The sequence below is a fragment of the Myxocyprinus asiaticus genome, chromosome 34, assembly GCF_019703515.2.
Source record: "Myxocyprinus asiaticus isolate MX2 ecotype Aquarium Trade chromosome 34, UBuf_Myxa_2, whole genome shotgun sequence".
NCBI classification, from domain to species: Eukaryota; Metazoa; Chordata; class Actinopteri; order Cypriniformes; family Catostomidae; genus Myxocyprinus; species Myxocyprinus asiaticus.
In genome coordinates this window covers 43,757,065-43,782,327 of record NC_059377.1, presented here as the reverse complement: position 1 = coordinate 43,782,327, position 25,263 = coordinate 43,757,065, and the positions used below count along the sequence as shown (strand labels likewise).

The window sequence follows — 25,263 nt, the reverse complement described above, 5'->3', positions numbered from 1 at the left end:
AGTGTTATAAGAAATTGTGTGTATGAGATAAGACTTACAGGACAGATATACTGTAGGTAAACCCCTAGATACATACAGGGGCAAGAAAAAGTATGTGAACCCTTTGGAATTAGCTGGTTTTCTGCATTAATTGGACATAAAATGTGATCTGATATTCATCAAAGTCACAAGTATAGACAAACACAATGTGCTTAATTTAAAAAAGTTACTCAGAGGTCCTTAGAGGACAAAAATGTCTGCGTCAAAAAACTGCCACAATAACATAATATATTAATATTATTTTCTATTTTCAATGAGTTCATTTTTTTAACCAACATCAGTCCTGATCATAACTACCAATTATTCATTCATTTTTAGGATTTTAACCCTTTAAATGCCAGTTTGTTTATTCAGTTGGTCTGCAGTGCTCTATAATACAGCAAACGGAGAATAGGGGAAAAGCATGTATTTGCTCCATAGGCTCAACATGAGAAAAATGGCGCCATCTAGTGGAAAATATTAAAAATGTAAATGTTGAAGCCAGGGCTCCGGAATGAAAGCATAATATCATAGAATTCATGATTTTATGCTTTAATGGCACTGGGATCAAATATTGCAGTTTTAATGGGTTTCAATGGGGACATTTTTGTCCTGAAGGTCCTGAGTGGAACTATTTTGTGTACACAGTGTATTATAGATGTATTATAGGAACTGAGGTTGAAAACATACACACCTTTGGCTAAATTTATGCCATTGGCATTAACACAGCCAAAATGATCGAAAAAACAAAAATGAAAAAGACAAAAATTATTCTTAGGATGTCTGGTGTGAACAGCTCTCTTGAGATCATTCCACAGCATCTCTATTGGGTTAAGGTCTGGGCTCTGACTGGGACACTCCAAAAGGTGGATTTTCTTTTTTTGAAGCCATTCTGTAGTGGATTTACTTTGATGTTTAGAGTCATTGTCCTGCTGCATCACCCAACGTCTACTGATCTTCAGCTGGCACACAGACACCCTGATATTATCCTGTAGGATATCTTGATAAACTTGGGAATTAATTTTTTCCTCGATGATGGCAAGCGGTCCAGGCCCCGAAGCAGCAAAGCAGCCCCAAATCATGATACTCCCTCCACCGTACTTCACCGTTGGGATGGTGTTTTCATGTTGGAATGTGGTGCCTTTTTCACTCTATATGTTGAGCTGCATGTTCTTCACAAACAATTCAACCTTAGATTCAACAGTCCACAAAACATTTTCCCTGTAGCGTTGTGGAGTGTCAAGATGGTCTTTGGGAAACTTCAGGCAGCAATGTTTTTGTTGGAAAGCAGCAGCTTCCTTCATGATGTCCTGCCATGAACACATACCTGTTTAATGTTTTCTGTATAGTAGACTCATGAACAGAGATGTTAACCAGTTCCAATGATTCCTTCAGGTCTTTATCTGTCACTCTAGGGTTCTTTTTGACCTCATTGAGCATTCTGCGGTGTTCCCTTTGAGTCATCTTGACTGGACGGCCACTTCTAGAGAGAGTATCTATAGTACTAAATCATCTCCATTTATAGAGAGTTTGTCTAACTGTGGACAGATGAATATCTAAGATCTTCTAGATAACTTTTTAAACCTTTCCAGCTTTATAGAAATCAACAATTCTTGATCGTAGGTCTTCTGAGATCACTTTTTTGTGAGGTATGGTCCACGTCAGCAGATGCTTCTTGTGAATAACAAACTCAAAATGTTTGAGTGCATTCAAAGTCAAAGTATCTCTAACCCACACCTCCAATCTCGTTTCATTAATTGAATGCAGGTTTGCCAACTCCTAACTCTAATTAGCTTTTGTTGATGTCATTAGTCTAGGGGTTCACATACTTTTTCCAACCTACACTGTGAATGTTTGAATGATGTATTGAATATGTACAAGAACAATAATTTGTGTGTTATTAGTTAAAACAGATTGTGTTTGTTCATTATTGTAACTCAGATGGAGATCAAAACTGATTTTAAGACAAATTTATACATAAATGCAGGTAATTCCAAAGGGTTCACATACTTTTTCTTGACAATGTAGGATGATGGATAGAAATAATTACATATTTACAGAACTACAGAGAATAATAGATATATAGCACAATAGATATGTAAAAATACATACATAAAATGATATTAATAACTATAGACGGATAGAATTAGTAGTGTAACAACAGAAAGAACGATAGGATGGTAGAATGATCAGAGCAATAGAAAGAATACAAATCACAATGACAGAAAGAAGGATATAACAATACACAGACAGACAGATACACAAACAGACAGACAGATGTACCTTGAGCATGTGTGTTGAGTGTTGATGTCAGTATCAGGATCAACAGCACATGAACCCGCATCCTCTCAGCTGTTGAAGAGACACAACACATTTAACATTCACAAACTACACAAACTTCAGTCAGGACACACAACAACACATTTATCATTCACAAACTACACAAACTTCAGTCAGGACACACACAACACATTTATCATTCACAAACTACACAAACTTCAGTCAGGACACACAACAACACATTTAACATTCACAAACTACACAAACTTCAGTCAGGACACACAACAACACATTTAACATTCACAAACTACACAAACTTCAGTCAGGACACACACAACACATTTAACATTCACAAACTACACAAACTTCAGTCAAGACACACACACACACAACACATTTATCATTCACAAACTACACAAACTTCAGTCAAGACACACAACAACACATTTATCATTCACAAACTACACAAACTTCAGTCAGGACACACACAACACATTTATCATTCACAAACTACACAAACTTCAGTCAGGACACACACACAACACATTTATCATTCACAAACTACACAAGCTTGAGTCAGGACACACACAACACATTTAACATTCACAAACTACACAAACTTCAGTCAGGACACACACACAACACATTTATCATTCACAAACTACACAAGCTTGAGTCAGGACACACACAACACATTTAACATTCACAAACTACACATACTTCAGTCAAGACACACACACACACAACACATTTATCATTCACAAACTACACAAACTTCAGTCAAGACACACAACAACACATTTATCATTCACAAACTACACAAACTTCAGTCAGGACACACAACACATTTAACATTCACAAACTACACAAATTTCAGTCAGGACACACAACACATTTAACATTCACAAACTACACAAACTTCAGTCAGGACACAACAACAACACATTTAACATTCACAAACTACACAAACTTCAGTCAGGACACACAAAACACATTTAACATTCACAAACTACACAAACTTCAGTCAGGACACAACAACAACACATTTAACATTCACAAACTACACAAACTTCAGTCAGGACACACACACAACACATTTATCATTCACAAACTACACAAACTTCAGTCAGGACACACACAACACATTTATCATTCACAAACTACACAAACTCCAGTCAGGACACACAACAACACATTTAACATTCACAAACTACACAAACTTCAGTCAGGACACACAACACATTTATCATTCACAAACTACACAAGCTTGAGTCAGGACACACACAACACATTTATCATTCACAAACTACACAAGCTTGAGTCAGGACACACACAACACATTTAACATTCACAAACTACACAAACTTCAGTCAGGACACACACACAACACATTTATCATTCACAAACTACACAAACTTCAGTCAGGACACACACACAACACATTTATCATTCACAAACTACACAAACTTCAGTCAGGACACACACACAACACATTTATCATTCACAAACTACACAAACTTCAGTCAGGACATACAACAACACATTTATCATTCACAAACTACACAAACTTCAGTCAGGACACAACAACAACACATTTATCATTCACAAACTACACAAACTTCAGTCAGGACACACACACACAACACATTTATCATTCACAAACTACACAAACTTCAGTCAGGACACACACAACAACACATTTATCATTCACAAACTACACAAACTTCAGTCAGGACACACAACAACACATTTATCATTCACAAACTACACAAACTTCAGTCAGGACACACAACAACACATTTATCATTCACAAACTACACAAACTTCAGTCAGGACACAACAACAACACATTTAACATTCACAAACTACACAAACTTCAGTCAGGACACACACAACACATTTATCATTCACAAACTACACAAACTTCAGTCAGGACACACACAACACATTTATCATACACAAACTACACAAACTTCAGTCAGGACACACAACAACACCTTTATCATTCACAAACTACACAAACTTCAGTCAGGACACACACAACACATTTATCATTCACAAACTACACAAACTTCAGTCAGGACACACACACACAACACATTTAACATTCACAAACTACACAAACTTCAGTCAGGACACACACACACACACAACACATTTAACATTCACAAACTACACAAACTTCAGTCAGGACACACAACAACACATTTATCATTCACAAACTACACAAAGGTCAGTCAGGACACACAACACATTTATCATTCACAAACTACACAAACTTCAGTCAGGACACACACAACACATTTATCATTCACAAACTACACAAACTTCAGTCAGGACACACACAACACATTTATCATACACAAACTACACAAACTTCAGTCAGGACACACACACAACACATTTATCATTCACAAACTACACAAACTTCAGTCAGGACACACACACACAACACATTTATCATTCACAAACTACACAAACTTCAGTCAGGACACACAACAACACATTTATCATTCACAAACTACACAAACTTCAGTCAGGACACACACAACACATTTAACATTCACAAACTACACAAACTTCAGTCAGGACACACACAACACATTTATCATTCACAAACTACACAAACTTCAGTCAGGACACACACAACACATTTATCATTCACAAACTACACAAACTTCAGTCAGGACACACACACAACACATTTATCATTCACAAACTACACAAACTTCAGTCAGGACACACAACAACACATTTAACATTCACAAACTACACAAACTTCAGTCAGGACACACAACAACACATTTATCATTCACAAACTACACAAACTTCAGTCAGGACACACAACAACACATTTATCATTCACAAACTACACAAACTTCAGTCAGGACACACAACAACACATTTATCATTCACAAACTACACAAACTTCAGTCAGGACACACAACAACACATTTATCATTCACAAACTACACAAACTTCAGTCAGGACACACAACAACACATTTATCATTCACAAACTACACAAACTTCAGTCAGGACACACAACAACACATTTAACATTCACAAACTACACAAACTTCAGTCAGGACACACAACAACACATCAGTTTCTTAAATGTTCTAATATGAAATCTCTATCACGCAGTTAATGTTTCGTGTAATATCGCACTCACCTGCTGTTAAAACATAAAACTGAATGTGAAATCGGATCAGAAGAATAAATCCAGTGCAGCCGGTGCGCGCGCACAGTCAGTCAGTGAGTGAGTGAGTGAGTGAGAAAGTGAGTGAGTGTATGATTGAGAGAGTCAGTGAGTGAGAGAGTAAGTGAGTGAGTGAGTGAGAGAGTGAGTGAGTGAGTGTGTGTGTGAGTGAGTGAGAAAGTCAGTGAGTGAGAGAGTCAGTGAGTGTGTGAGTGAGTGTGTGAGTGAGTGAGTGAGAAAATTAGTGAGTTAGTCAGTGAGTGAGAGAGAAAGTGAGTGTATGATTGAGAGAGTGAGTGAGAGAGTGAGTGAGTGAGAAAATGAGTGAGTTAGTCAGTGAGTGAGAGAGAAAGTGAGTGTATGATTGAGAGAGTAAGTGAGTGAGTGAGTGAGAGAGTGAGTGAGTGAGTGAGTGTGTAAGTCAGTGAGTGAGAGAGTCAGTGAGTGAGAGAGTGTGTGAGTGAGTGAGTGAGAAAATGAGTGAGTTAGTCAGTGAGTGAGAGAGAAAGTGAGTGTATGATTGAGAGTGAGTGAGTAAGTGAGTGAGTGAGTGAGAGAGTGAGTGAGTGTGTGAGTGAGTGAGTGAGTGAGTGAGAGAGAGTAAGTGATCGAGTGAATCAGAAAGTGAATCACTGAGTGAGAGAGACAGTGATTGAGCGAGAGAGTGAGTGAGTGAGAGAGTAAGTGAGTGAGTGAGAGAGTCAGTGAGTGAGAGAGTGAGAGCGAGAGTGAGTGAGAGAGTGAGTGTGTAAGTCAGTGAGTGAGTGTGTGAGTGAGTGTGTGAGTTAGAGTGAGTGAGTGAGTGAGTGAGAAAATGAGTTAGTCAGTGAGAAAGAAAGTGAGTATATGATTGAGTCCGTGAGTGAGTGACTGAGTGAGTGAGTGAGTGAGAAAATTAGTGAGTTAGTCAGTGAGTGAGAGAGAAAGTGAGTGTATGATTGAGAGAGTGAGTGAGAGAGTGAGTGAGTGAGAAAATGAGTGAGTTAGTCAGTGAGTGAGAGAGAAAGTGAGTGTATGACTGAGAGAGTAAGTGAGTGAGTGAGTGAGAGAGTGAGTGAGTGAGTGAGTGTGTGAGTAAGTCAGTGAGTGAGAGAGTCAGTGAGTGAGAGAGTGTGTGAGTGAGTGAGTGAGAAAATGAGTGAGTTAATCAGTGAGTGAGAGAGAAAGTGAGTGTATGATTGAGAGTGAGTGAGTAAGTGAGTGAGTGAGTGAGAGAGTGAGTGAGTGTGTGAGTGAGTGAGTGAGAGAGAGTAAGTGATCGAGTGAATCAGAAAGTGAATCACTGAGTGAGAGAGACAGTGATTGAGCGAGAGAGTGAGTGAGTGAGAGAGTAAGTGAGTGAGTGAGAGAGTCAGTGAGTGAGAGAGTGAGAGCGAGAGTGAGTGAGAGAGTGAGTGTGTAAGTCAGTGAGTGAGTGTGTGAGTGAGTGTGTGAGTTAGAGTGAGTGAGTGAGTGAGTGAGTGAGTGAGAAAATGAGTTAGTCAGTGAGAAAGAAAGTGAGTATATGATTGAGTCCGTGAGTGAGTGAGTGAGAGAGTGAGTGAGTGAGAGAGTGAGTGTGTGAGTGAGTGAGTGAGAAAATGAGTTAGTCAGTGAGAAAGAAAGTGAGTATATGATTGAGTCCGTGAGTGAGTGAGTGAGAGAGTGAGTGAGTGAGAGAGTGAGTGTGTGAGTGAGTGAGTGAGAAAATGAGTTAGTCAGTGAGAAAGAAAGTGAGTATATGATTGAGTCCGTGAGTGAGTGAGTGAGTGAGTGAGAGAGTGAGTGAGTGAGAGAGTGAGTGAGTGAGTGAGTGAGAAAATGAGTTAGTCAGTGAGAAAGTGAGTATATGATTGAGTCCGTGAGTGAGTGAGTGAGTGAGTGAGAGAGTGAGTGAGTGAGAGAGTGAGTGTGTGAGTGAGTAAGTTAGTGAGTGAGTGTGTGAGTGAGTGTGTGAGTGAGTGAGAAAATGAGTGAGTTAGTCAGTGAGAGAGAAAGTGAGTATATGATTGAGTGAGTCCGTGAGTGAGTGAGTGAGTGAGTGAGTGAGTGTGTGAGTGTGTGAGTGAGTGAGAGAGAGAGAGAGAGTAAGTGATCGAGTGAGTGAGTCATTGAGTGAGAGAGACAGTGATTGAGCGAGAGAGTGAGAGAGTGAGTGTGTGAGTGAGTGAGAGTAAGTGAGTGAGTGAGAGAGTAAGTGAGTGTATGATTGAGAGAGTCAGTGAGTGAGAGAGTGAGTGAGTGAGTGAGAGAGAGAGTCAGTGTGTGAGTGAGTGAGTGAGTGAGTGAGTGAGAAAATGAGTGAGTTAGTCAGTGAGAGAGAAAGTGAGTATATGATTGAGTGAGTCCGTGAGTGAGTGAGTGAGTGAGTGAGTGAGTGAGTGAGTGAGTGTGTGAGTGAGTGAGTGAGAGAGAGAGAAAGTGATCGAGTGAGTGAGTCATTGAGTGAGAGAGACAGTGATTGAGCGAGAGAGTGAGAGAGTGAGTGTGTGAGTGAGTGAGAGTAAGTGAGTGAGTGAGTGAGTGAGAGAGTAAGTGAGTGTATGATTGAGAGAGTCAGTGAGTGAGAGAGTGAGTGAGTGAGAGAGAGAGTCAGTGAGTGAGTGAGTGAGAGAGAGAGTGAGAGAGTAAGTGAGAGAGAGAGTGAGTGAGTGAGTGAGTGAGTCAGTGAGTGAGAGAGTGAGTGAGTGAGTCAGTGAGTGAGAGAGAGAGTGAATGTATGATTGAGAGTCAGTGAGAGAGTGAGTGTGTGTGTGAGTGAGAAAGTGATTGAGTGAGTGAATGAGAGAGTGAGTGAGTCAGTGAGTGAGAGAGTCAGTGAGTGAGTGAGTGAGTGAGTGAGAGAGTGAGTGAGTGAGTGAGAAAGTCAGTGATTGATTGAGATTCAGTGAGTGAGAGAGTAAGTGTGTGTGAGTGTGTGAGTGAGTGAGTGAGTGAGCGGGTCAGTGACTGAGTGAGTACGTGAGTGAGTGAAAGATTGAGTGAGTGAGTGACTGAGTGAGTAAGTGAGTGAGTGTGTGAGTGAGTGAGAAAGTCAGTGAGCGAGTGAGTGAATGAGTGAGTGAGTGAGTGAGAAAATGAGTGAGTTAGTCAGTGAGAGAGAAAGTGAGTATATGATTGAGTGAGTCCGTGAGTGAGTGAGTGAGAGAGTGAGTGAGTGAGTGAGTGAGAGAGAGAGTGAGTGAGTGAGTGAATGAGTCAGTGAGTGAGAGAGTGAGTGAGTGAGTCAGTGAGTGAGAGAGAGAGTGAATGTATGATTGAGAGAGTCAGTGAGAGAGTGAGTGTGTGTGTGAGTGAGAAAGTGATTGAGTGAGTGAATGAGAGAGTGAGTGAGTCAGTGAGTGAGAGAGTCAGTAAGTGAGTGAGTGAGTGAGTGAGTGAGTGAGTGAGAAAGTCAGTGATTGATTGAGATTCAGTGAGTGAGAGAGTAAGTGTGTGTGAGTGAGTGTGTGAGTGAGTGACTGAGTGAGTAAGTGAGTGAGTGAAAGATTGAGTGTGTGAGTGAGTCAGTGATTGAGTGAATGAGTGAGTGAGAGAGTGAGTGAGAGTGAGTGTAAGTGAGTGAGTGAGTGAGTGAGTGTGTGAGTGAGTGAGTGAGCGGGTCAGTGACTGAGTGAGTAAGTGAGTGAGTGAAAGATTGAGTGAGTGAGTGAGTGAGTGTTTGAGTGTGTGAGTGAGTCAGTGATTGAGTGAATGAGTGAGTGAGAGAGTGAGTGATAGATTGAGTGAGTGAGTGAGTGAGTGAGTGTTTGAGTGTGTGAGTGAGTCAGTGATTGAGTGAATGAGTGAGTGAGAGAGTGAGTGAGAGTGAGTGTAAGTGAGTGAGTGAGTGAGTGAGTGAGAGTGTCAGTGATCGAGAGAGTAAGTAACCCTGAGAGGAAACTCATCCTCTTCTGGCACAGAAAAAAAAAAATACAAATAAATAAAATTAGACAAACACAAACATAATCACAAATTGGTCAAATATAGTCTGGCCACACAGTTCTTATAATATTAGTCACTAAAATGTTTTTCATACTAAAATAAATGTAATAATAATGAATTTTAATTTAGTTAAGAGTCCGTCCTGAGGCAACAGGAGAGAGTGAGTGATCTATTGTATCGTTCTTTTTTTTTATTTTATCCCCTTTTTCTCCCAATTTTGGAATGCCCAATTCCCACTACTTAGTAGGCCCTTGTGGTGGCGTGGTTACTCACCTCAATCCAGGTGACGGAGGACAAGTCTCAGTTGCCTCCGCTTCTGAGACCGTCAATCCGCGCATCTTATCTCGTGACTCGTTGTGCATGACACCGCGGAGACTCACAGCATGTGGAGGCTCATGCTACTCTCCACGATCCATGAACAACTTACCACACGCCCCATTGAGAGTGAGAACCACTAATCACGACCACGAGGAGGTTACCCCATGTGACTCTACCCTCCCTAGCAACTGGGCCAATTTGGTTGCTTAGGAGACCTGGCTGGAGTCACTCAGCACACCCTGGATTCAAACTCACGACTCCAGGGGTGATAGTTAGCGTCAATACTCGCTGAGATACCCAGGTCTCACTATTGTATCGTTGTTTATTTATACATAACAAAACATTACATTCCTTATAAGACCTTCAGGCCTCCAGTTTTAAATCATTTAATCTCCACGGCTATGTTTAGAGTATTCGTCCAGTTTTCCTCTTAGTTGTGGATGTGTTCACACTAGCACACAGAAGAACAGGAATGCTGCTCCATTAGTGTCATGACAGGAGGTCACGACCTTGACAGCACAAAACAATCATTCATTTAAACACGTCCACACACACACAATTCATCTGTACATGTTTCACATTCAACACACAACCTCCTCAGGGTTTGTGTACAGTATGTGTGGTGTTTGTTATAATTAATTATACAGATTAAACACTCATTAGAATCACTGTTAACACAGCACAAATGACAGATTCATTCGTTTTTAACTGTTTTGAATACATTTACTGTCATGTCTTATATGACAAATATTCACAGAGCTTTGAAAATTCTGTCATCATTTACTCACCCTCATGCCATCCCAGATGTGTGTGACTTTCTTTCTTCAGCAGAACACAAATGAAGATTTTTAGAAGAATATTTCAGCTCTGTAGGTCCATACAATGCAAGTGAATGGTGACCAGAACTTTGAAGCTCCAAAAAACACATAAAGGAGCATAAAAGTAATCCATAAGACTCCAGTGGTTTAATCCATGTCTTCTGAAGTGATATGATAGCTGTGGGTGAGAAACAGATCAATATTTATACTATAAATCTGCACTTTCACTTTCAGATGTAAAAGTGAAACTAAACAGGGAACACATGCTCCTTTATGTGTTTTTTGGAGCTTCAAAGTTCTGGTCACCATTCACTTGCATTGTATGGACCTACAGAACTGAAATATTCTTCTAAAAATCTTCATTTGTGATCTGCAGAAGAAAGAAAGTCACACTCATCTGGGATGGCATGAGGGTGAGTAAATGATGACAGAATTCTTTGAGGTGAACTATCCTTTTAACGTGTAACTGCAGGAAATGAGTGAGGAATTATGTGCAGGACAAACTCTGATTATTAATGAATGAACTGAAAATGACATTTTACCCTGACCTCTGACCTCATCATTACTCTATGTACTTGAGCCAGGAGAGTGTTTGGCAGTATAATAATGTGTTTTCATGCTTTCTTTCAGACTCAGTAGCATGTTTGTATATTTATAAAAAAAAATAAAAAAAAATAAAAAAAGAAATTAAAAAAGAAAGAAAAGAAAAGAAAAAAGTATATTTAAGTGTATTTCTGGTTTATTTTTGATTTTTAAACATGTATCTATCTATGCTTGTCCCAATGGTATGTGGCAGACTATTCAAATGAGGAGGAAAAGGAATCTTTTTAAGATTGTTTACAGTAACATTTTGACTTGGGGGTGACCCTGGCTAGCCCGAAATAACACAGAGATCACAACTGACATGTGGAAGAGACATTTTAAAGTGAACGACATCAGAAATACACAGCCGCAGTTGTAAGGTGGAATAAATCAATTAGAGAAGCATTGGTGACCTGAAACAATCACACACAGACAGAGTACAGTCGAAGACATGATGCTCATATTCTTGTCCAGATCTTTTCAATTATAAAACACAAATAAAAAATGCAGTTCACACAAAACAATTACTTAAATACATCTCTTCTATGAACACGTTTTCACATTATTTGGGGGGGGGGGTGGCTTAAAGTCAACAATGTCATGTTGTGTCATCATCCAGAGACAGTAAAATAAATAAATAAATAAATACATTTCAAAGCCTCAATTCTTGAAAAATTAAATGTTGGCATCAGGAGTGCAGAATATACTTTTATGTCTTTTAAAAAATATGCAGTGAACCAGTTATGCTTTAAAATAGGATTTATATTTGAAAAAGTCAGGTGGTGTAACCAACATGTAGGTCATCATTTTGTGACAAATAAACATAGACCCTTTAGACCTCATGAGTGTGCGTGATGGAAAATAAACATTTTTTAATATCATTAAATATCAGTATTTTCATAAAAAAGCACATTTTGTTCATGTCAAGTAAAAAAAAAAAAAAAAACACTGAAAAAACATTGATATTCTTGAATGCAAAATTCAAGATTTTTGTACAAAAATATTTTTCACCTTGAACAATATACTTAAAAACTTTTGTTGTGTGCACTCGTATTCAAGGTGCAACAAAAAATGTTTTAATACCTTTTACTTGATGGTTACACCACATGACATTTTTTAAAGTCATTAAATTTTTTTAATTAATTTTTTTGTAGAAAATTCTATAAAAATGAGATAAAAATTTTATGAACCTGAGGTGTGTTATGAACTAAATTTTTAAAAGATTTCTTATTTTTATCACATTGGACAACCTTATTTGTCAATGACCCACAGACATAAAAACATAATACAAATAAAAGTTCAACCTGTGTAAATACTACTTGCAAATTGCCGTAAGTTTGTGGCCTTGTTGCCGAATTCCCCCTTTATGAGTAAGTGCACGTCTCCATCTGGTGTTCAGCAGAGTGAAGGGCATCATATTCTGAACTTCTCATATTACAAGAGCTGAAATAAGATACATACAGTTTGACACAGATGTATTCAGAACAATATCATGTATTATGTTTTTATACCATATAACTGATGAAGAGATATTAGAGATTGTGAAGTCAGCTGATCTCAGAGCTGCTTTCACAGTCCAAAACATGTCGAGTGGCGCATCAGAAATAACTGAGCCAGACCAAACCATCACAAAAGGAGAAACACCTCAAACATCAGGTATATGCAATAGCTCAATGTAATCAGTCACTAAACAGAGAATATTGAAAGGCAGAATATTTGAGTGCACTGACCGATCCTATAAAGACCTGACCATGTACAGACTCTATGAACATCTGGATGGATAATAAGACAGACATGGCCATCAATGGAAGAAGACACAAAACAAAGTGGAAACTGGCCTGCACTCCTTGTTATCATGTTCTAATTACACACGAATCAAGGACAAACTCCTTTAGAGCTACAGATGAAACTCAAGCAAAGTCAAACCTGCTGTGAGGTTTGAAAAGATAAACGACACATACAAACAAGCTACTTTAATCTTGATTTGCTTGAGAGATGGTGTGTTCCAAATGGCACAGATGATGCCATCGAAGGGCACTTTGAAGGGAGAACAATCATGATAGCCATGCTGTAGGATCGTTCTAAATAGAATTTCCAATTAACAATAATTTAAAAAAGTGAGTCCCCTGGAGTTCTCACAATGGTCTATGAGGGGAATAGGGCATCATCACTGATATGAGTGAACATAATGTCACTATAGAACACAAGCAAACACAGACAGATCAGGCCACTACTGCTCACCAAATAAAGTGAAAACAAAACGACATTTCTTGACATTATGCCTTATTTACACACACAAACAGTCACACCATGCCTACATTTGTGTAAATAGCACATTTAACCTCTTGCAACCCCGTGTACACATGCATGGACGTTGTAATTTGGCTTTGCTATACGCAACACATAATTTAATTTCATTTAAACCGACTGATCTCAGTTCAGGAGACTCTGTGCTGTCATTAAAGGGTTAAACTATCGATGTATGGAGTCATGTGACAAAACAACATGGTGCTGACCACAGCGGAGTTTGTGTTTGGGAGGAACGCCAACAAAACTACATCTGGTAAGAAACCGCATGAAGTTTTTACATTGAAACCTGTTTGAGTCAAAAGATTCGAGTCTCTAGTTTCATTCAATATGACATTTTTTAAATTCGAGTGATTTATCGTGCAACGACACACTGTTAAACACAGTAACCACGTATGTGGACTACAGGCTCATTTTCAGTTCAAATATCCCATAATTACTGTTTTATCACTTTGAGAATAAATGGGTCAATTCTTGTGTCTTTCAGAGGCTTTATATGGAGTGAGGATGAAAATAAGGTGCATTTCAAACTGTTCTGAGACCAGTGCAGACAGACAGCACACTGGAGGTGAAGTCATTCACTAAATAGGGAGCAAGGGAGCATCCTATAGCTCTCTATGCAGTTAAGTGCATTCACTCCTAAAATCTGATCAAAAGTTCAGTTTCAGGCTGCAGATGATGTTTGGATCACTCAACATGTTTGACAGACATGTGACAATGATAATCAGTACATAGATTCAGAATTTATAATGTATCATTTTATTTTAACATGGTTGACAGTGATTGGATGATGCTGGACATTACTTTGAATCAGAATTAATTATGATAATTTCTGATGTAATGTCTGTAACATCTCAAACACATGAATAATCAACACTCCTGGAAACATCAAAAACAATCTGATTAAAAAATTGGACTTTCTGACGCAGAAGCGGCCAGGCAACAAAACATCTCAACAAAACATGGAGAACGGTGATCAAGCTACAAATAGTCAAAACATATCTCTACCTATGTCCAGGGTGCGATTAATTATGAAAAGCTCACCTGATGTGTCGTTTATCAACCTGGATGCTATTTTCTTGACAACCAATACAATGGAGCTTTTTGTCCAGCACATGACTCAGTCCTCATATAAAAATGGGTCCGGTAAAGACACAGTGATCTGGCTCATACAGCAGAGGAGACTATATACTGATATACTTCCAAAGAAAACCTTGGCCAGAGATTATCTGAAGACAATGGGCAAATGGACAAAGATGATGATGACAACCTGTAGTAAAAGATCAGAATAACAAGCCACTTCCTCGCTACTCTCAAAAAGCAATATGAAGAATAAAACCATAAGACATTGACTTACAAATTCAGACATTTCACCCAAAGAGTTAAGCTCCTCTTTTATTTTAGAGAGTTAATGCACGTGTTTTACTCTTACTGTTTTCTGTATGTTTTACAACTAATGTTGTTTTGACCACAATGTCCATTAGCCACTGTTGATTCTCAACCAAACTACTGTGAGTGCCTGTTTGGAAACCAGGATGTGTATGCATCATTGGTGTTTTCTCTGAGAGTACTTGAAACCATGATTTCTTTGCATATAAAGGGAAAATTCTTCACTCAACTGCAACAATCCAAACGTCAATACAGTCCATTCCCTTCAACATGTGTTGTGTGACATTGTGTTCCTTCAAACTGTACAGCTCAGGGTTTGGAAAGAATATTTGGATGGGCATTATGCTTTATTTTTTAGTGGTTAAAATGATAAAGTTGATTCATACCTGAATCCATGCGGGTGAAATAAACAACACTATGCCAGTAATTCACTGAAAGGAATGTGTTCTCCCCTTTAAGAGTTCATTGCTGTCTTTATTAACAATGGTTGATTTGTTGCAGAGACAGTGCAGGTATCCAGTCATAACATGCAAACATACATGAGGTGCTGATCTTCAGCTTGGTCTGTTGAAACTGTTCACATGTGACTTTCACTTTCTGTTTTACTGAAGAGTTTGGACTGCAACGGAAGATTTTTGCATTGTAATGTATCCTTTTTTAAATGCCTGAAAAGGTTTTTAAAAAACGATTGTTTGTTTGTTTTTGTATTTGAAGAAATGCATTCTAGATGTGTATATATGTACAGTATGTGTCTAATAATGCTGTGGCAAAGTTGCCAATAAAGCTCTTTTATATGCAGGAAACGGAAGTGTGACGTGTGGTGGGGCCCGTCACGTCTTTCAAGAAGAAATGGCACATGGAGCGCGAATTACTGTACATTTCTTAACAGCATGTAAGTGTTATTATGTTTTAATGTCTAACACTACTGCAGTTAATTAAAATGTCATGTACGTGGTTGTGTTTGGAAGAGAAAACAGAAAGTTGTTGTTCGAAAACAAGGCTGGAATCAACTTCCTGGTTCAAAAATCCAAACATGGCTTGTGTTGTCCCTGTATTCAACAGTATTTGATCCAGCTGAGACGGCATCAGCTTTGAGTTTGGATAGATGAACATAGTTGAATAAAAATGCCGATAGAAGAAATGTACATTTTGGATTAGTAATTAATTGTGGGTAAGTGTAATACTGAATGCATCATGTATCTGCAGAGAGAGAGACTGGAATACATTTCTGTCATCTAATGAGTCTTGTGGTTTTCACTATGATGTCTGTAAATAAATATGAATACATTATGTAGTACTGAGGAGGTGTACAATGACTAAATCTCTCAATGGGTAAATTTCCCTGTACACTTCCTGTGAAATATATCCATGTGCACCTGTTCCCTACACTATACTATACTCACTATGATCTGAAATCTCACTGACTGTAAGATAGTTATATACCCTGTGAAGTCTACTTTGCAGGGCCCTGTTGGATGATTGGAACACATGATGACAGTGGTTATAAATGACAGAATTTACATTTGACATCTAGTTTCGACTAACACAATACTAAAATTGCTGCATCGTAAGTGTCAACAATAATGTCAAACATAGAAGTCTAACAATATTACCATGAACTGCACAGGGACAATAATATGCAACATTATTCATATGATAAAGGCTGAATAGGAAAACTGATAATTTTGTAAATGCATAAACAGTAGAAGTGTGATTTATCAGCCAAACACAGGGAACAAACACTAGGCCAAATCCTGAAGAGTTTAATTGGATGCACACTTTTTTCATTTATTTTGCTATCCTAACTATGTACAATTTTATGGTTAATTGTAAGGAAAATAATATGCAAAAAGTGTAATATACACAATAGTGTGCAGGCTTTATGCATTTAATTTCTATTTGGAGTCTTTGGACTTCTTAAAAGGCATGAGTTCCTTACAACACTTTATGAGTTTTTGTTAAGTTACATGAATGTTAATTTTAACAATAAACTATAGGCTAACAGCGATACTGAGATTTTATCACTTACCTTATTTTGTCACAAGATCTTTTTCTTAGGATTGAATTTAGCTTTAAAACAACAAAAGCTATTATTCAACAATAAATAAAAATAAATCATTTCCATTGAACGTGGAATGGATCTGTTGAACACGACACATTGAAAACTTAAAGAGAGCTACAATGATAATGAAATACAAAAGATTAAAACATGTGACATGTGGGGGGGGCGGGGGTATCTCAGCGAGTATTGACACTGACTATCACCCCTGGAGTCACGAGTTTGAATCCAGGGCGTGCTGAGTGACTCCAGCCAGGTCTCCTAAGCAACCAAATTGGCCCGGTTGCTAGGGAGGGTAGAGTCACATGGGGTAACCTCCTCGTGGTCGCTATAATGTGGTTCTCGCTCTCGGTGGGACGCGTGGTGAGTTGTGGGTGGATGCCACAGAGAATAGCATGAAGCCTCCACATGCACTACGTCTCCACGGTAACGCACTCAACAAGTCACATGATAAGAAGCGCAGATTGACGGTCTCAGACGCGGAGGCAACTGGGATTCGTCCTCCGCCACCCGGACTGAGGTGAGTCACTACGCCACCACGAGGACTTAGAGCGCATTGGGAATTGGGCATTCCAAATTGGGAAGAAAAGGGGAGACAATCCACAAACATGTGTTGTGAAAAATATAACATTAAGGTTGTTGCGAGGGGCAAATATATTTTGCAATTCTGATTTTACATTTACATTCAGCAGACACTTTCATGATATACATTTTTAATCAGTTTGTGATAGTCACCAGTTAATTAATTATAAACTATATTTTTTTCGTATTGCCATTTAAGCTTATGACTGATATGCTGATGGTTTAAATTGGGTTCATAACTGACTGATTCATTGATGCATTATAAGCAATGCAACAAGATCAGAGATACAGAAGTGCATTCAGAACATCAGCAGTTATGTAATAATGAACACAGGAAATGAGCTCATCAGCTCACGTGTACAGTGAGTCTGCAGAAACCGAAACACCACAGGAAACACTAATAACTTAACAGGAAACCATTCTTACTTACAGAGATTCATGTTTTAATAAGTGGTGTGTGTTCAGTCCAGCATCACTATTACTGTTGATGATCTGATCAAATCTCTAACAGGAAGTATTAATCATTAAGTGTGTAAGAGCAGCGTTTGTGCTGTCATATTCCTGGAAGCGAGTTTTGTACAAGCAAACAGCACTTGTTTTTTTGGCTTTTTTTTTTTCCAGAAAATGTTCAAATCTAGCGCTCTCTTATCTGTAGGTTTGGGTCTGCTGGTGTTTATTGTATTAGATGGGAACTCTCTCATGTGCTGTAGAAGAGATTTCATCAATGGATCCTCGTCCTATCAGCTGAGTGACACTCCAGACCCGACCTGTGACACACACTGGACCGCAGACGTGAGTTTGACCCGAAACTAAGACACTGACAACATCTGTGGTCGTCCTGTGCTGAAGGGATAGTTCATCCAAAAATGAAAATTCTGTCATCATTTACTCACCCTCATGCCATCCCAGATGTGTAAGACTTTATTTCTTCTGCAGAACACAAATGAAAATTTTTGCAAGAATATTTCAGCTCTGTAGGTCCATAGAATGCAAGTGAATGGTGACCAGAAATTTCAAGCTCCATAAAGCATATAAATTAGCATAGAAGTAATCCATACGACTCCAGTGGTTTAATCCATGTCCTTTTTTACAGTAAATTCTCCTCCCTGTCCAGTAGTTAACAGTATGCACAAAGAATGCGAAGTGCCAAAAATTTAAAAAAGCGAAGGTGAAAGTGGAGATTTAGAATAAAAAGGACTTAAATATTGATGCGTTTCTCACTCACACCTATCATATCACTTCTGAAGACATGGATTAAACCACTGGAGTCGTATGGATTACTTTTATGCTCCTTTATGTGCTTTATGCAGCTTCAAAGTTCTGGTCACCATTCACTTGGATTGTATGGACCTACAGAGCTGAAATATCCTTGTAAAAACCTTCATTTGTGTTCTGCAGAAGAAAGAAAGTCAAACACATCTGGGATGGCATGAGGGTGAGTAAATGATGACAGAATTTTCATTTTTGAGTGAACTACCCCTTTGAGCCTCATTAAAGAAGGTGGAGTTCTGCTTGAAAGAAGGTGGAGTTAACCCCAAACTGCAGTTTTAAAAGGTTTACAGTTTGAAACAATGCAGTGCAAGCATATACAGTGCGTAATTTAACAACATACAGTACAACCAATAATAAACTAAACAATGCAATAAACCTCATAAATATTCAAATAAGAACATAAACCCAGGGTTTACAAACATACAGTGTGAAATTTCTCTTAATTACTAACCGAGGGTGAATTATGAAACATGACTATGTTAACCCAGGGTTAAAAATCATGCTGCACTAACAACTGAGTCTAGAACTGAAAGAAAAACATGAGCATAATACGTGTCTAAGATTTGTCGATGTTTAACTTGAAATTAAAGTCCTCATGACCTCATTACTGATTATGAAAACTTTCACTGGATTATTTGTTTGTTTGTTTGTAGGATATAATGGTGGTTGATGATTCTGGAGAGGTGGATCAGACCAGAGTTCATTATGCAGGAAAACAGGAAGTTTTTCTGAAACAAACACACGCTGCTGTTTTTTGCAGCATTGATTGTGCACCACCAAAGGTGAGAAGATCTAAAGAATCCATCAGAGATCTGTTATAAACACTAGAATAAATAAAGACCATCTGTCTCTTTCTCTGTCTGTCTCAAACCGCAGGTGTCTGTGAAAGTGTCTTGTAACGGTGAGTGCAAATCTAATCAATAATCTCAAATTAAACTGTACTGTACTTTGTCTCACACTGTAAAAAAATCCTGTTAAATGTAAAAAAATATGTTTTTGATCCCTCAGATGTTTGATTAGATTCATCAAGAAAATGTTACATGTTTTTGTTTGTTATTGTCTTTTATCAATTTATTTGATGTAAGTTTCAAGGCTTTAATTGTTTCATGATAATGTGGATGATGACATTATTGTCATGCAGTATATTATAAAATAATATTTAGGTAACATGATTAACCCTCCTATGGTATATAAAATACACCTTCCTCATTTAATAAAAATAGTTTCCTTTATCTGAGCAGTACAAGACTTAGTGACTTTTCCTCCATTTGCCATCTGAAAAAAAGAAGAAAAAAAGAAAAAAGAATTGGCCTTGATTCGATAAGTCTAAAGGGTTGTAAAAAACAAACAAACAACAAACGGCACCTTTGCTATTCCCAGTCAAAATTGAGGGACCATTAAAATGAATGGGAAAGACCAAAAAACAGAGCTATTTTTTATCTGTCAAATACAATCAATAAATCAGCAACAATGCAGCAAAAAACAGACAGAAATTACAGGGTGAGACTCTAATGGCACTTTTCCACTGCACGTTACGGTTCGACTCGACTCTGTTCGCTTTACTTTTCTGAGCTTGCTTTTCCACTGCAGTTTAGTGCCGCCTCAACATGGGTGGGATTATAGGCTGATCGTCATAGTTGCGCCGCCTCTACTGCTGTGACATCATCTTAAACACGACACAAACATTACTGACCATAAACAATAACACGACCGCTAGCTGTTAGCTACTAGCTCATTGCGCTGCATAAAGCAGATGTTGCATGGTGATTTTACACAAGTGTAACAGTTAAATTGGCCTGGTTGTTTTCGAAGCAAGCTTTCCAGTAGCTGGTCAACTAAATAAAGTGAAGCTTTCAAGCAGAATATAGAGTTAACGTAACAAAACGTGCCATCCTCCATCATGGACTCCAACAACGCCAAGTCCAGGGCACTCTCCCTCCCATTGGTCGAACCACTCCGGCTGTTGTGGTCCATGATGGGTCTGTAGTCACTTTTAAGTTTTTTTTTTTACTTTTCCCTACACTGTTGGTAGGTCTGGTGGTAGCCGTGTGCAGCCAACAGCTGAGACACTTCCTGAAAGACTTTTTCGTTTCACGTCATTTCGTTCGTCGCTAACGAGAGGAACGTCTGCACCTCATTTATTGTCCATGGCGTGGTTTTGCGCACAACCATTTCTTTGTACAATTCGAAAGTCGCGTGAACAAATTATATTGCTATCGCTGTTGCTGACTTTAAAACTAGCGGGTTGATGTCCCGTGTCGCAAATCCAGTGACGCTGGTATTGACGATTCTCTCTGACCAATCAGTGATCTGCAAGGTTTTGACGTCACATTTAGTATCGGCTCGGCTCGCTTGGAACCTCGACCGAGGTGGTACTAAAAAACTTATCAGGTACCAGGTACTATCCACAGTGGAAAACCACCAAAAAGTGAGCAGAGTCGAGTCGAGCTGTACCGTGCAGTGGAAAAGCCCCATAAAACATCCTCAGTGCAAAACACACACACACACAGTCACACACACACACACAGACACACACACACACACACACACTCTCTCTCTCTCTCTCTCTCTCTCTCTCTCACACACACAAAAAATGTGCTTATTTGTATATGCAAATTAATGGTAAAATTAAGAAATGTACATGTAAATAATATAAAAAATAGCATAAAATCCCCAAAGAAATGCATAAGTTTATTGTTCTTACTTCAGGGATGAAGAAATGGTATCATTATTATCATCAAAAAAATTAAAAAATAAAAATAAAATAAAAAGAAGAAAAAAGGGTTACACATCTGATCCTTCCGGTCAAAATGAGGTGCCATTTTTCAATACCATAGGAGGGTTAAGAAGTTTACATTTTTTGTTTTATTCCATTAGATCCCTGCCAGTCATCCGAATGCTCTGACACAGCTTTAGGTGAGTTTTTATAGTTACACAGTTATATCTGTATGAGATTGTATGCATTTTACAATAAAATATAATTTTTTTTCTCATTCTTTTTCAACATAAACCCAAGACTTACCTCACCCATGCAGTGCTGTTAACAGGAGTGTTTTTGTGCCATCTGGAGCCTTTATCCTCCTGACTATCATCATCATCATCACTATGATCACTTAAATGGAGTTTTTTGAGTAAGGAGAAACTAGTGTTTGACATAAACATTCACTGATGTAAAATCTGGCTCGTTTGATTCTCTCTCTGTGTGTTTCAGGACTGTTTTCTGTGAGTTTTGTGGGATGGACTTTGGATTCTGTGTCGTGGAGGCCAAACCAAAAGATGAACCACAAACATATAAAATAAAGATAACCAGCAGCAGGAGTGATAGTGATCATGTAGCGCATGTAGTGATAATAACTAGTGGTCATGTTTTAGCACATGACCAACATTATTTTACTGCTTTTTACCTAAAATTTCACGTTTGCCTTTTACTTTTTTCCAGCTGATAAGTGATACATGAAAAAGAAATGATATATTAAAAGTATTCTATAAATAATATATTACCTAATATAATAATAAATTATTGCATATATGATATTCTAAATGAAACTATGAATATTTTTAGACAAATAACCATTATATTTGATATTATTTCCATTATATTATTATTATTATTATTATTATTATTATTATATAGCATTTCAGTATATATATATATATATATATACATATTTCTTGACCTTCTGTCTTTGTATTTGAATTGTGTTTGTTTGACATCGATTTCTGTTTAAGTTTTTTATTATTAAACAGATCATTGTTTCAGACTGCTGTGTGTAATGACTGATTATTAAAAAGATTTTTAAACTTTGCTGTGTGCGGCTTTAAAGCACATTCACATGGACATGAAGACCTCACAGATCTTCTTCAGCATGTCTGCTATCAACATTCAAGCAGTGACACAGATGAGAAGGACGTAGCCTTTTGCTTTACACAGATGATATTTTATAATTCGTCTCTGACCCCACTAGATCTATGACTTGCCTCCACAGATTTATTCATTCATTTTCTAAGTTCTCAGGATACAGAGTTAATTGGTATAAATCCAAAACTCTGGCTCTAACAACGTACTGCCCAGAAACGGCTTTTCAGCCGGGCGCCTTCCAGTGGTCCAAACAGGGCATTAAGTATTTGGCCATTTTATTCCCAGCAAATTTGTGTGATTTAGTTAGAGTTAATTTTGACCTCTTAATAAAAAGTTTTTCGAGCGATGTGGGCAGGTGGGATTCATTACATTTATCTATGATTGAGAAGGTTAATGTTTTTAAAATTAATTGTATTCCAAAATTCAACTACCTGATACAGTCACTCCCTACAGATGTCCCCCTCTCTTATTTCAAGCAATTTGATAGCATAGTGAAGTCCTTCATTTGGAATGGTAAAGGTCCCAGATTACATTTCAGTAAGCTGCATAGGCCGGCTGACAAAGGTGGGCTAGGCCTGCCCAAGATTTTGTTTTATTATTAAGCATTCGGTCTCAGACATTTGCCGCATTGGTTGCTTCCACCTGAGAGAGCCCCTCCCTGGTTTTGTATTGAACAGGAAGTTCTTGCCCTGATTTCGCCATTGCAAAGCCTTTCTATCAAACTAACCGGAGAAGTTATACCCCATTATCTTTCATTTGTATGAACAAACGTGTCCAGAGTGTTTAATTCAGACATTTATTTAAATGTTGCTTCGAGCATATGGCTGAACCCAAAATTATGTATTAATAAGTCCCCTTTCTGCTGGACAGAGTGGATTGTGAGGGAGGTTAATACACTTGGTGACTTATATGAAAGTGGAGTGTTGAGGTCCTTTGAAAATATGGTTCAACATTTTGGGATTCTCAATTCTTTAGGTATTTACAGCTGCACCACCTGCTCTGCACTATTTTTGGAAGTAGCATACACCCCCCTAAAGCGGCAGATACTCTGGGAGAGGTGATTACTGCTTTTGGAAAAGGTCATGAAGCATCAGTGTATTACTCCCTGCTAATTCAGAGTCTGGGGGATGGAGCTTTAACTTCTATCAAGAGATTATTGGAGAAAGATTTAAACTTGGTATTGGAGGAGGGAGTGTGGGCTAGGATTCTAAAAAACATCAAGTCTGCATCTAGAGATGCAATGGTGCGCCTTATGCAATTCAAGATTTTACATAGAGTCTATTGGACCCCCTCTAGACTGTATAGGCTTGGTCTTAAAGACACACCCACCTGCTGGCAGTGCCAATCAGAAGATGGGGACAAAACCCATGTTTTTTGGTGGTGTGTTAAGATCCAAGATTTTTGGTTGAGTGCTCAGAGTTTTATGTGTGACATATTTTAGGCGATGGGGCGGTCATTAATATAGGGGATAAATACATAAAAAATCCTTGCCAGTGTTATGATTGGCTTGCAGGCAGGACTCTGATTTCCTTGTTCAGTGTGTTCCTGGCCTAATTGTACAAGACTTTATCCCCACCCCTGTAAGCATCCTCTTTGGCCTGACGAAGCTGCCTGAGCTCTGCTGTAAACTGCAGTTTGTCGTTGTTGAACTTTAAATAAGTCCTAGTAGGAATGCTCATATCCTCACAGAAACTGATATATGATGTAACAGTATCTGTGAGCTCATCCAGGTCTGTGGCTGCAGTCTCAAAAACCCTCAAATCCCTGCAATCGAAGCAGGCTTGTAGTTCCAGCTCTGCTTCATTGGTCCATCTCTTTACAGTCCTTATTACTGGCTTGGTTGATTTTAATTTCTGTCTGTAGGTTGGAAGAAGATGAACCAGACAGTGATCAGAGAGTCCCAAAGCTGCTCTAGGGACAGAGCGATATTTATCTTTTATTGTTGTGCAGCAATGATCCAGTATATTTCTGTCTCTGGTGGGGCATGTAATGTGCTGTTTGTATTTGGGCAGTTCACGTGTGAGATTTGCTTTGTTAAAATCTCCAAGAATAATAATAACTGATTCTCATGGCTTATTGAAAATAATATCACAAGTATTCAGGTATAGCTTTGAAGCGAAATCTTTTAAAAACAGGGATGAGATTATTTATCAAAATATACCACAGTCAAATTATCTTTGAATACAGACAAACTTTATTGCTATTCTAAACATAAAACTAATCTAACACATACAACATGAAACAGGATGGTGAGTAGTGACAGAATGTGAAATAAATGATCAATACAGAGAAAATGAACTTTATGGAGTCTGTTGACAATGCCTTAAGAACCATTTATCCTCTACATCGATTTGCAATTGGATTACCCAAAGTATTTAACTAATACACCAGCACTTTGAGCAAAAGTCTGGAGATGTACTTGCATGTCATTGCGTTTCCTTGCGTTGCATTTCCTTGTGTTGCTTGGTTCTTTGACTCTTTGTCAAAAGTTCGTTCCATTGATGTTTTGGACCTCTGTTAGATCGTGGATAATTATTGTCTAGATGAAGCGTGGCCTTCTGCAAGAGGACTTGCGACTCCCATTGGGTGTCTGAACCGTAGAGCAGAGAGTGAGAGGCTTCCTCGAGACTTTGTGGCACGAGGTTTTACTTGGACTCTACATGGCATGGAGGATC

The 25,263-nt window shown here is 38.4% G+C and overlaps 1 protein-coding gene across 4 annotated transcripts in view; it reads right to left on the bottom strand.

Moving 5' to 3' along the window:
- LOC127425090 (collagen alpha-1(XIV) chain-like) overlaps positions 1–5,602 on the bottom strand; it is a 95,384-nt gene extending 89,782 nt beyond the window's left edge. For all 4 annotated transcript variants that reach the window (XM_051670733.1, XM_051670735.1, XM_051670734.1 and 1 more), the window contains exons 1-2: positions 5,473–5,602; positions 2,302–2,370 (exon numbers count right to left, since the gene is read on the bottom strand). In XM_051670733.1, coding sequence (XP_051526693.1) covers positions 2,302–2,362 — 61 coding nt within the window. In that variant the 5' untranslated portion in view covers positions 2,363–2,370; positions 5,473–5,602. The remainder of the gene's footprint in view (positions 1–2,301; positions 2,371–5,472) is intronic.
- Positions 5,603–25,263: the final 19,661 nt, after the last annotated feature.